Source organism: Pipistrellus hanaki (genome assembly GCF_964339955.1).
Source record: "Pipistrellus hanaki genome assembly, chromosome: 3".
Taxonomy (NCBI): Eukaryota; Metazoa; Chordata; class Mammalia; order Chiroptera; family Vespertilionidae; genus Pipistrellus; species Pipistrellus hanaki.
This window is the reverse complement of record NC_140505.1, coordinates 149,583,859-149,597,375: the sequence shown is the minus strand read 5'-3', so window position 1 is coordinate 149,597,375 and position 13,517 is coordinate 149,583,859. Positions and strand designations below refer to the sequence as shown.

Genomic DNA, 13,517 nt, shown 5'->3' with positions numbered 1-13,517 from the left:
CCTGTAAATTTATGTTGATCTGTGTTTATGGAGGAGAATTCTATCAATATTGATTTCTATGCTTTTTTTTTTTTTTTTTTGCATTTATCCACTTATCATTAGCTTTGCAATTACTTTTTTATGTGGCTGTAATAATTGCACCCACATATTCAGTGTAGGCATTTGAGATCTAATCCATGTGCTCATACTGTATTTCTTAGCAACTACTGGTGGCCTTTTTAGCATCTGTGCTCTAAGAGCCAATGGGGCCGCAGCTTTGAGGCGGACATTTCAAAGATATATTTTCTTTCTTTCTTTCTTTCTTTTTTTTTTTTTTAAATATATTTTATTGATTTTGTACAGAGAGGAAGGGAGAGAGATAGTTAGAAACATCAATGAGAGAGAGTCATCGACCAGCTGCCTCCTGCACACCCCCTACTGGGGATATGCCCGCAACCAAGGTACATGCCCTTAACCAGAATCGAACCCGGGACCCTTCAGTCCCCAAGCCGACGCTCTATCCATTGAGCCAAACCGGTCTCAGCTCAAAGATATATTTTCTATTAATATAGCACAAAGAGCAACATAGTTATAATAGCTTTGATGCTTTCTACATTACTCAGACTCAAAATTAAAGGATCTAAATTTGTCTTCCCTATTTAACATCAATATGCTGTCACTTTTTACCCAACCTCATCAACACACGAGACATTATGAATGTTTCCTTGTATATTAAGTCTCTAATGGAGTTACTTATTTTAACTTACATTTTTACTTGCATTTCATCAAAATATTGTAGAACATTTCAAAGATACTATTTCACAATGGTTCTTTAAAAGTCGTAAATTTTTATTTCCACTTTAATGACAAAATAGGTGCAAATATATATATTTAACTTATCAGGTTAACACATCACTACATGTTCATCTTTTTTTTTTTCACTCCATAGCTCTTTTTAACAACAGACTTTTCTGTGATGATAGAAATGTTTTAAACTTGCACTGTCCAATATGAAAGCTACTAGTATTTGACATAGAGCTAGTGTGACTAAGGAAGTGAATTCTAATTTTAATTTAATTTAATTAATCAAAATTAAAATTACTTATGGCTAGTGGTTATATTAGACAGCACAGCTCTATTATCTCCATCATCCCAATTAGCTGTTCTTAACCAGTTACTCATATCTAAATTCAATCAATATACTGTATTTTGTTTGACAATTTCTTTGGTCTTTCTCTGGCATTTGATTGACTATATCCATATTTTACAAACTTGGCACCTGTGCATTCATTCTTCTGGTTTTTAGTCTTGTGGCTAATTGTCTCTTCTGTGGCTAATATTTATGATTTTAGATGTCTACTCTGGACTAAGTTTTGGTCTTATATTGCCATTCTCTTACAGCTGACTTTAGCTATTCATTCAACATTTACTGAGTATCTACTGTGTACAAATATTGGGACTAGAAAGAAATTACCCCTTTCTTTAAGGAACTCCCATGGTCTGAACTGGCCTCAATGTAAAATAACTCTATTTCCTCAGTCCCTCTCTCCCTCCCTCCTATCCTCTCTCTTCTGTTTTCTTCTTCTGAAGTATAGACTCACTACTCAAATTCCTTTTGATGGATACTTCAATTACATATTAGTTACTTATCTCCCATTCCCAGTACTCTTCCCCTTGAAATGAATTAAAAATCTTACATTCTCATTCTTTACATTATCATATCCATATTGCTTCTTAATTACTTGTACAGTCTCTAATCTCATCTTTAATCATGTCATGTGACATTCATAGTCCCCACTCTCAGGAGTCTGTGGTATTAATTCCTAACCATTCTCTCTTCCTGATACATCGAAGGGACTTGCTTCTTCTTTGTAGATCTTTTCCCATTTGCTTATTGCTAATTTGTAGGTTAAGGTCTAAACTCCTTGAAAGAAAGCTCTTTATAATCTACTTTGAATGAGAACATAACCTATGCTTTAGCTATGTCAAACCAGTTGAATTCCCCATAATGCCATTTCCTTTCCTTCTTCATGTTTCCCTAAAGTGAACTTTTCATGTTTAAAGAGTTAGTTCTTGAAATGGCAAATGTGTTGATCATATTGATTTTTTAATATGTATATTTTTAATGTTAGCAGAACGTGAAGGACAACTTGAGATAAAACTAAAATCAAAAATAAAAGGACTAATGATAAAACAAACTATAGTCTTCAATGTCAAAATTAGATATTAAGCATTAAAAAAGAATTAGTCCTAACACCATTTTCTAATGCTCCCTTCTCTAGATAGAGTCAGAAGAGTTGTTTTTCCTGTTTCCATCATCAGCATCACTTTATACTAAATGCTTTCTCTATAGCAAGTACTGTTCTGAGTGCTCTTGGTTATCTCATTTAATCCTTATAACAGCATAATCTGTTGTTGCTGAATCTGAGGCACCCGGGACTAAATAACTAATTGTTTTTCAAATGTTGAATGAGTCTTATATATCTGGAATAAATCCTACTTGATTGTGTTGCATAATTCTACATTGTTTAATTCACTAATTTTTTTTTTTTTTTTTTTTTTTTTTTAGAATTTTTGGCTATTTACATTTATGAGAGTTACTAGAGGCCCAGTTCATGAATTCATGCACAGGTAGAGTTCCTAGACCTGGCTGGCAATCAGGGCCTATCAGGGCCTTCCTTTTCTGGCTGCCGGATGCTATCTGGTGCCTTCCTTCATTCTGTGCCGCCCCCTGTTGGTCAGCGCACATCATAGTGAGCGATCAAACTCCTGGTCTCCCAGTCAAACTCCCAAGAGGACACTTTGCATATTAGCCTTTTATATATATATAGACTAAAGGCCTGATGCATGAAATTTGTGCACTGGGGGGTGGAGTGTCCCTCAGCTCAGCCTACACCCTCTCCAATCTGGGACCCCTAGGGCAGTGTTTCCCAACCTTCTCTCATGATGAGAATCACCTGGTGGAGTTGTTAAAACACAGATTCCTGAATCCCAACTAAGAAGTGCTAAACTAGGATTTTTGGGAACATATAGGTAAAATTGTATACTTAACTAGTGCTCTAAGACAGATGTCATATACAGAGCACTAAGTTAGGTATGCAATTTTACCTATATGTTCTCAAAAATCCTAGTTTAGCACTTCTTAGTTGGGATTCAGGAATCTGTGTTTTAACAACTCCACCAGGTGATTCTCATCATGAGAGAAGGTTGGGAAACACTGCCCTAGGGGATGTCCATTTGCCGGCTTAGGCCCAATCCCTGTGGGCCTAAACCGGCAGTCGGACATCCCTCTCACAATCCGGGACTGCTGGCTCCCAACCATTCACCTGCCTGCCAGTTGATCACCCCCTAACCACTCCCCTGCCAGCCTAATCGACGCCCTCACTGCCTTCTTCTGCAAGCTCACTCACCCCTAACTGCCTTCCCCTGCCAGCCTGATTGCCCCTTACTGCCCTCCCCTGCTGGCCTGATCACCCATAACTAACCACCCCTGATGGCCATCTTGTGGCAGCCATTTTTGACCACATGGGGATGGCCATCTTGTGCAAGGGTCAGTTTGCATATTACTTCTTTATTATATAGGAATGGTCTTGTAATTTTCTTTCCTTGTAATGTCTTTGTCTGATTTTGGTAATAGGGTAATGTTGGCCTCATAGAATGTTAGGAAATGTTCCCTTTGATTCTGTTTACTAGAATGATTGTAGAGAAATAGTATAATTTCTTCTTAAAATGTTTGGGAAGTTTATTAATTATTGATTCAATTTATTTCATAGATATAGGCCTATTCAGATGATTTATGTATCTTTGTCTGAGTTTTAAACACTATGTCTTTCTAGGACTTGGTGTATTTCATGTAAGCTATCAATTTAGCAGGCAGAGAGTTATTAATAATATTCCTTTATTATCCTTTTAATGTCCAGGAGGTCAGTAGTGATGACCCCTATTTCAATTTTGATATTAAATAATTTGTGTCTTCTCTCTTCTTTTCTTGGTTAGCTTGGTTAGAGGTTTATTGCTTTTTTTATTTTTTTTTAATCTTTTCAAAGAACCAGCTTTAGGTTTAGTGATTTCTCTAATTTCCTGTTTTCAATTTCATTGCTTACATTGGATTTAATTTGCTCTTTTCTTGTTTTCTAGTTTATTTTTCTAATGTGCATTCAATGCTATAAATTGCTAAGCTCTACTTTTACTGCATCTCACAAGTTTGATAAATTGTATTTTCATTTAGTTAAAAATATCTTTACATTTCTCTTGAGACTTCTTTAATTTCTATGTTATTTGGAAGTGTGTTGTTTAATCTCCAAATATTTTGAGATTTTTTTTCTACTTCTGTTGATTTATAATTTAATTCCTTTATGGTTTGAGAGCATATAGTGTATGATTTCTGTTTTTTCAATTTGTTAAGGTGTGTTTTATGATTGCAGGATGTTGTCTATTCTGGTAAATATTCCATGTGAGCTTGAGAAAAACATGCAGAGCTGGAAATGGGTTTCTCCAGGTCCAAACCACAGAGTCCGCAGGGCTGCACTTCCTTCCGGAGTTGCGAGGGGAGAATCGCTTCCTTGACTTGTTGGTTCTCTAGGGGCTGCCTCATTCCTTGGCTGGTTGCTCCTTCCTCCATCTTTAAAGCTCATCATTCCACCTCTATTTCTGTGGTCACATTTCCTTTTTTTAAATTTTTTTTCTGGCCCTCCTGCATTTCTTGTTTTCATGATTCTTTTGATACATTTTTCCCACCTGGATATTCCAGGATAATCTCCCAACTCAAAATCCTTAACATAAGCATATCTGCAAAGTCCCTTATACCAGTGGTTGGCAAACTCATTAGTCAACAGAGCCAAATATCAATAGTACAATGATTGACATTTCTTTTGAGCTGAAAACTGACTTCTGCACATGGCCACAAAGTTTCAGTCGCACTGTACATGCCTGCCCACATGTGGTATTTCGTGGAAGAGCTACACTCAAGGGGCCAAAGAGCCGCATGTGGCTCTCGAACCGCAGTTTGCCGACCACTGCCTTATACCATGTAAGTTAACATCCTCATGAGATCCGGAGTTTAAGGTCTGAACATCTTGGATGTGGGGTAGAGGACATTTTTCAGCCTCCCACAGTAGTGGAGTCGGGATTTGAACTCAATAAGCCTGTTCATGGAACTGCTTCTCTGTTTTATCCAGCTTCCATACCACCTTCAATATCTAAATGTCTCCTTTATGCTTTAATAGTCTGTGTTTACCTTTCCAAGTAGGATGGTCACAGGACATACAGCATTTGAACCAAATGAGTTCAGATCCAGGAAAATACAAAGAATGATGAGGCATCAAAAATAGAGAAAATAATTGTTTTTATTTGATTCACCAGCTTTTTAAGGCTGTGGGCTTCCCTCACTTTTGCAGTTAACCAGTTACCTCCTAACATTAATATAAACTGAATTATAAATTAAATATTAAGGTAAGTATATGCATACATATTCAAATTTAGTAGCCTCCTATGGCTAGTTGGCTGCTGTATTAGATAGCACAGCTCTGACCTCAGACATTTCATCAGACTTCTCAGACAGCAGTGGAATGCTAATGCTAAAGAAAACTTGTCTGAAATGAAAATTCTAACAACTCATGTGGTCTTAATTTTTAGTTTTTCTATTTGTGGGATCAGAGTTGAGGCCTAAAGCACATTTTAGAGGTGCTTTATGTTATTACAGGTATTTTAGATTCAGAACAAGCTTGCCATTGAGCATGTTTGGCCAGATGCTCTTCTTCCAATCACCAGAAGCATAATTAACAGTAAAATGCCTTGGTAGTTTATTTTATCATATTCCTGTATTCCTAGAAGTATTTATTAACACAGGCTACTATAATAAAGGGCTGTGTGAAACCACATTTGGGTAGTGTTTTTATTATACTGGCAAATTTAACTACATTTCTTTGCAGTTTATGTGAACCCCACCCAAACGTTAACCTGTTTCCCATTTTGATAAAGTCCAATCAGGGGGAAAAGCAACAACAAAATAATCTTCCTGTGTGGCCTGAGGATATCACATCTGAAGATTAGAATGCATTTCCAGCTAGGGACCATAAGCAAACAAACTCTCCCACAGATAACTACACCCTTCCTGTTTGGGACTGGCTTTACTGTGGAACAGATTTCGGAAATAGGTTTCTGACAGTTGTGAATTTTATTTATAAAATGTTGGAGGGTGTGGTTCTTCCTTTAACAAAAAACTAATTATTTCCTGTCTAATGGCCTACCAGTGTATTTGAAACAGTACTTTAGAAAATTTACCCTTTAGTGAAGATTACATTGCTTTGGGCAGTTCTGGTTGTTCTTAACTAATGTACAATATTTGTCTATTTCAATGAGTAATTCATAAAGGACTTAAAAAAAAACACAATACAATATTTAAATGTTTGTATTACCATGTCTCCAGAGTGATAGTAGTTTACAATTTAAATAAATGTCTGAACACATTTTAATATGGTTTTACTTTTGATATGCACATCTGTAGCACATTTATGTTCTGTAAATATGCTAAACGAAGAGTTAGAGTTTAGGTAAAACAGCAGATTTACATTAAAGAATTTGCAGGTTAATTCACAGTGTAACATTATCCTCATCTAGTACATCTGTTATAAAGGAGCCTATAAAATTTAGGCCACCCACAAAGTGGTCTGCTGAGGCCTGTGGTTGGCATTAGAATGCTGTTATTATGTGGGCTGACTGGTTTGGTAAGGAATTTACCTCCACTAAGACTGAAACATCATGGTTCTGACTTCCCCCCATGGGGGCTGCATTGGCTTGACTTGGGTACTATGTGTTTGTGAGAGCAGTTAATGTGCTCTGTTGCCTTCACATCACTAATAGTATGTGAATGGTATACTGTTTTCTGGGTTGGTTTATTGGAGTAGTATTATCAATTCTGGGTCATGTAAGTCTTAGGATAAACTGGAATAAATGGTTGGTTTAAATAGCTGAAGTTATTATTATAAGTAAATTTCATTATTATTTAGCAAAAATGTGTGTGGGAGGGGGTGGGGGTGAGGAGCGTGGGTGCACATGCACACCCTGAAATGGAGAAAGCAGCTAAGGGATTTGTATATTTTAATTGCTCTGTCATTTGAAAAATTTATCCTATTGATTTTCTTGAGGCTTATGGATGGTTTTCAATAGCAAGGACATGAATATAATTTAGCCGCCTATTAGTGAGAGTCAAAATTAAATATTCTTTAAATATTTATTTTTAAGAAATCAAACATTGCAGACATTTTAAAAATACAGCAGCAGTCACCACAGCTAGCAATGATCATTTGAGGAGTAAACACTATCAGAAGCCAAACAATATCTCAAATTGTTTTTTTCTAAATGAACAAAATTCTTTTTCAGAGAATAAATATGTTAGATTGTTTTTGTTAAATTTAAAAAAGTCAAATTTAATAGTTTTTTAAAAAGTTTAATTTCTATTTCACTTAATTTTCATGGAGATTTAACTATAATTTTCTCTAAATGCATGATTAACAAAGTATGAAAAATAACAGACATCTAAAATGTATTTTGTGAGTACAAATTAAGGAAATGACATTTTCTTAAAGTATGGAGGAAACAGCAATTTTTGGACAGGGAATAACATCTAAATGCCACTGATAAAAATTGCATATTGTATTAAGGTAAAATATAAACACTGAGGTAGAAAATATATACATGTGCATATATGTAATATGTATGGATTTATATATATACATGTGCATGCACACTCTACCTTGGTGACTTTATAGTTAAACTAGAGGCCTGGTGCACAAATTCATGCATGGGTGGGGTCTGGCCAGCCTGTCCCGATGGGGGCTGATTGGGGATGGGCCGGCAGGGGCAAGGGGCTGCAGGCAGTTGGCCAGCCAGCTCTGCCCCCGGTCCAGGTGGGAGAGCTGATCAGGGGCAGGCTGGCAGGGGAGAGGGGCGAAGGGAGGTGGGGGGCCAATCGGGGCCCAAATCGGGCCAGTCATAGAGACCGGTCATTCTGGGCACTTGGCTTTTATACGTACAGATATTTATAGCTTGGAAGTTTTTTTTAAGTAGATACTTTTGGCATTCTTATAGTTGTTTGTTATGTACTAAACCAGTGGTCGGCAAACTGCAGATCACAAGCCACATGCTGCTCTTTGGCCCCTTGAGTGTGGCTCTTCCACAAAATACCACGTGTGGGCGCGCACATACAGTGTGATTGAAACTTTGTGGCCCATGCACAGAAGTTGGTTTTCAACCTGGGCGAGTCTATTTTGAAGAAGAGGCGTTAGAACACTCAAGGGGCCAAAGAGCCGCATGTGGCTCGCGAGTCGCGGTTTGCCGACCACTGGGCTAAACAGAATTTTGAATTTGTCATCTAGTCATGGTTCAAACAAATGATCTGAGGTTAGGTGCTCAGAAACTTTTTCCTTCCAAACAAGTAAATGAGTAAATCCATTAATGTGCCTTACCTCGCTAGTCTTTTGTTCCTAATTCTTCTCACCTTGAGTCTGATGTCCTTTTTGTAGACTGCCTTCTGCTGACAAAAGTCATGCCTAACTTTGGTAGTCAGTGATGGGGTATAGCAGTGCTTTCCTACTCATTGAAGCTGTCATCAAACTTCAAAGATAGAGGTTTAAATGGCCTTTGGCAATTAGTGACTACTCGGGGCAACAGAGGTTCAGTTATATTACTGTCTCCCTTTTGAACTTTAGCAGCATAATTCTGCCAACTGAACCAGCTCAGTCTTTGACTAGATATTTTCACTTTCAGCTAACAACAATGTATTTCATCTTTCTAGGTTTACCGACAAGACTGTGAAACTTTTGGGATGGTTGTGAAAATGCTGATTGAAAAAGATCCTTCATTAGAAAAGTCCATACAGTTTGCATTGAGACAGAATTTACATGAAATAGGTGAGCGGTGTGTGGAAGAACTCAAGCATTTCATTGCAGAGTATGACAACTCTAGTCAAGACTTTGGAGAGCCTTTTTAAAATTTTACTTGCTCAGGCAAAAAAAAAAAAAAAAGAAAAAAAAAGGTACTAGATAGCTCCCCTCCCCCACTGGATTGTGTAAATCCTTAAAATATGGATTTTTTTTTTTATGAAGAGAAATACTTTATGATAGTTGACCACAATTTCAATATCAAATAAACATCTAAAATAGTCTTAAGATATTTTAATTAGAATTTGTTTTATCTATGTGTAGAGCCTTCTAATTAATTACTTATCTTTTCCCCCTCTAAAATGATGGGTCAAGTAATGTTTCAAGTCCTGGAGAACAGATTTCTGTACTTACTCATGTGCTATAGTCTTCCATAGTATGTGATCATTTGTTTGGTCACACTAGTGTAATTATTTTTAGAGATCATTCCACTTAAACATTTATAAGATTTTTGCATTTCATAGTCATTGATACCATGTGAAAATGTTAGAATTCTAAGTTGTGATCTTATTGACTTGTTGCTTATCCTAGGCTTTTTAAGTTTTAATATATTTAGTATAAGATCCAAATAAACTGAATACCTTGGTATCTTAGAGAATATTTGCTTTGAGTATAAATTCTCATTGCGGTAACTAGAGCACTTAAATCTCTTAAAAGACACCTCACAATAAAATCCTGTTTTCTAAGTAAATGAACCTAAATTAATGTTTTCTATTAAAATAATCCTGAAATTCTTGTGTGTGTCTTAGACAACATCATATATAGGTAATTTGAGATGAAAGATGAGGGCCATTTTAAAGCTGAAATTTCTTTTAAAGTTTCTAATTGAAAGAGAAAAATTTAGAATTTGAGGGAGTAGTAGAGTTACATATCCCCCCCGCCCCCCATTGGCCCATATTTTCTATCTCAAGAAAGAAGACTCATAACATCCATAAACTATTTACCAATTATGTTTTTGTTAATCTCTTTGTATTCTAAAAAAATTATTTGTTTTGCTGCTTTTCTAAGGTGTTCTTAGCCCTTCAAAAAAAAGTGTTCTCGGAAGAAACAAAGCAGAGTAGGTAGGTAATAAGCCTCGAACAATGACCTTTCACCAAGCAGTCTGTGAACCATCCTTTATGAGCTAGCCATCCAAATAACAGGTTAGTTAGGAATCTAACTGGGACGATTAGGATATTCCACTCATTTCCTGATCACTTCAGCTGTCCAGTGGCATTTAGCCAAAATATGTAATTTTGTGGCATTAGTTAGGAAACCTTAAAAATTGTGTTTGTTATTACTACCCAATTTCATTGTCCTCCCATCCTCTTTCCATTTCCACTCTTCTCACCTGAATTCTGGCATCATTTTTTAGTGGCCTTTATTGATACTATCTTAACTACCCAGAGTAGATAAACATTTTATTAAATGTGGAAATAGCAGTATAAATAATTTTAGCAGGTCCTATAATAGGTATCTCAAAAAATGTATTATGTCATCCCACAAATGTAAAATTGAATCGACGGCAACAATTATTTTCTTAAGTTTCCTATATAAAGACCTTGAATTTTAATTATTGCCATTTAGATGTTGTACATAGCCAAAACTCAATCCCACATATCATCTCTGGTATTCTTTATTAATATAGGCAATGATTTTGTTTGTTACAACCACCTTAGAAAGAATAAAAGTACTGTCCCCATGTGTTTCTTCTCCTTCAGTGTTGTAGTTCCAGGATCCATTTTCTTTAGTCGAGATGTCACAATTTAATAAATAAACTTGAGAAACTACCATGGAGGCAAAAGAGCGGTTCACTTTTTTGAAATTCATTAAATTATGGGATTTTTACCCACAATGCATTTAAATGTAGGTTCAACAGATAACATTTAAACTGTTTATAATAAGCTTGCCACCAGCTTTATTCTGGAGGTTTGTCAGTGTTAAATCTGTGTGTGTGTGTGTGTGTGTGTGTGTTTTTCTGTTTTTTTTTTTTTTTTTCTTTAAGCTTTAAAGTCTAATTTTAGGATAAATAAATTCAGATGGATACCAGCGTGTGTATTTTGCAAATGTTCTTCATTAAAAAAAAATTGTAAATTATCCATTGTTTTTGAGTATGCCCAACTGATGTGATAAAATTTTCATTGTCTTATAAAGCCTTGGTGATCAAAAGGGGAAAGAAAGCATATATTGTGAAGCTTTTTGTGAATTTTAAAAGTGCAAAATAAAGCAACTAGGTTTAAATAATTACATTGTCGTTTTTCTTTTTAACGGTTTTTGAAGGGTTTTGCAGAAACGTAGATTTTTATTCCTTTCTACTGTTCAGTTCATCTGCTCAGCAGGATGGAGGAAGTTTGAGAAACTATTACCTTTGGTGTCAGAGGGAGTCTTGATATCTGAGAAAGCAGTTAAACATAAAATCGAGCCAGAGTAGTGCTCATTGGGTGTGTAATTATGAGCCTGGTTTCAGAGAACTGGAGGATTAAAATCTCACATCTTTGCAGTAACCTCTGGAGGGTTCTGGAACCATGTTGTCTTTGTGAACCCAGTTCCTAGCATCCTTTGGGATGTTTTAGGGATTCAGATTTATTGAGACTTCACAAAGGAAATGAAATTTAACCCCTGGGTCTTATTCCAGCAGAAGACGGGAAGTAGTATTAGAAGTCTAGAAGGAAGGGATAGTATAGGGACTGAAGCTGGTTGGGGAAGATGTAGGAGATGAATGTAGAAAAGGGTAGGTGGAGAGCAGAATGTGAAGGATTTTGAATGCTTATAACTTTGTCCTTTCTCTCCTATGAGGTTTGAAAATACTACTTTTGTATTTATTTATTCTTGCCAAAAATGTTGATTTCTCATACGTCCTCAGCCACTTCCTAGCCCTGAGCCAGTTCATAGATGCAGAACCTCTTGAAGGAAGGGGAGGCCAGATCCCCTTAAGAAAGGACTCTGCTACCTTGCCAAAACATTATGTAGTGGTTTCAGCTTCCTTTCAGAGCTCCTGCCAATGGTCCTACACTCCAAGACTGACAGTTCTTTGGCAAACGTTTTGGAGATGGTGGTCTGGCCATCCCTGAAATATTCTTAGTGGACAGTATTCAGTGTTTCAGGCCGCTGGCCACCCAGGTAGCTAGCTGTACGGCTGTAATGCTGCTGAGGCTGACACCTGGAGCTCCCGTAACGGCCACACTCTCCTGGCCACACCAAGATTTGTGGGTTAGCACAGTACATTGATCATTCCTGCCAGTTCTCTTGAGAGCACTGATATTACCCACTTCAGTGATACAAAACAAGGGAGGCTAGTCACTAAGGTACTAGTTAGAATATATTATCTCCTTATTCCATGGTAATGGAGTCAAAATTGAGTCATATAACTGCTCATTAAGACTGCATTTACTTTTCTTGTAGTTATATGTGACCAACTTAGACTATGTTCTCTTAATGTGGAATTGGAATGAAAGTACTGTTACTTCTGGTCTGGGACCCTTAGGACAATAGCTATGCCTCCTCCATGCTCTCTTCTATCCCTTCCCAAAACTGAAGCAGTAACAGCCCAGCCTTGATTTATTGCAGAGTACAAGATGGGAGGAGCCTGGATCCTCGCGTGACCAAATGGAGTATTGAACTATTGTGTGAAAGAGGAATCAGTGTCTTGATTGCTTAAGCCAGCGTTTTTCAACCGCTGTTCCACGGCACACTAGTGTGCCGCGAGATGTTGCCTGGTGTGCCGTAGGTGCAGACAAGACAAGAATTTTATAATTTTTCACTATTTTGTTTACTTAATATTTCATAATAAAGTAATTATAAAATACTTTCTTTGTGTTTATTTGATTCCTATTCAAGAGAATTACTTTATATATAGTCAATATAAGCACAGAGTTAAATTTTTTAACATTTTCTAATGGTGGTGTGCCTCGTGATTTTTTTCATGAAACAAGTGTGCCTTTGCCCAAAAAAGGTTGAAAAACACTGGCTTAAGCCACATGGTTGGTTTCTTGTTAGCGGCCCACTTTCGCTCAAGTAAATGATATTGGAGGGTTGGTGTCACTGAAGTTGCCCTTGGCTGGTGGCACCAGTCCCACATTTCCATTGTAATAATCGATCTTGGAGTAACGGGGACTGGCTTTGCCAGTTCACCGAGTTTGTTTCAAGTCATATTTGAAATGTCACTTGATGAGAAATATTAAAGCCTCATGTGTATTTGTATAGGAGTAGAGACAGCTTGAATCTATAGCATGCTATTTTTTTGAGCTGTGTTCCCACAGATTAATGGTGTTCTAATGATAGAGCACGATCATTAAAATTGTGTAAGGTTTTAAGCTATCGTGTGTATGTATGAAATCGTAGAGGTTTTCTGAAATATAAACATTCAAGAACATGTAAAATAACCACAACATGTATAGACACTTGCTGCAAGAGGATGCTTGGGGTATGCCTCCATGCCCAGGTTACCATGTGCTGTCTGTGTTTCCTGGTTAGAATATCCATATGATGGGGAGGAGGGAAAAGGGGGCAGAGCTGCCCTGGCCAATGGCAATGTGGCCTTCAGAGCTGCATCTTAAGGGAAAGCTCCTCTTGGCCCAGGGCCCATTTCTGGGGTCACCTGTTGGCACCCCCACTTATGAA

The 13,517-nt window shown here is 37.0% G+C and overlaps 1 protein-coding gene across 12 annotated transcripts in view; it reads left to right on the top strand.

Moving 5' to 3' along the window:
• The window catches only part of PPHLN1 (periphilin 1), a 99,271-nt gene extending 88,129 nt beyond the window's left edge, over positions 1-11,142 (top strand). For all 12 annotated transcript variants that reach the window (XM_084876679.1, XM_084876674.1, XM_084876683.1 and 9 more), the window contains one exon: positions 8,774-11,142. In XM_084876679.1, coding sequence (XP_084732805.1) covers positions 8,774-8,968 — 195 coding nt within the window. In that variant the 3' untranslated portion in view covers positions 8,969-11,142. The remainder of the gene's footprint in view (positions 1-8,773) is intronic.
• Positions 11,143-13,517: the final 2,375 nt, after the last annotated feature.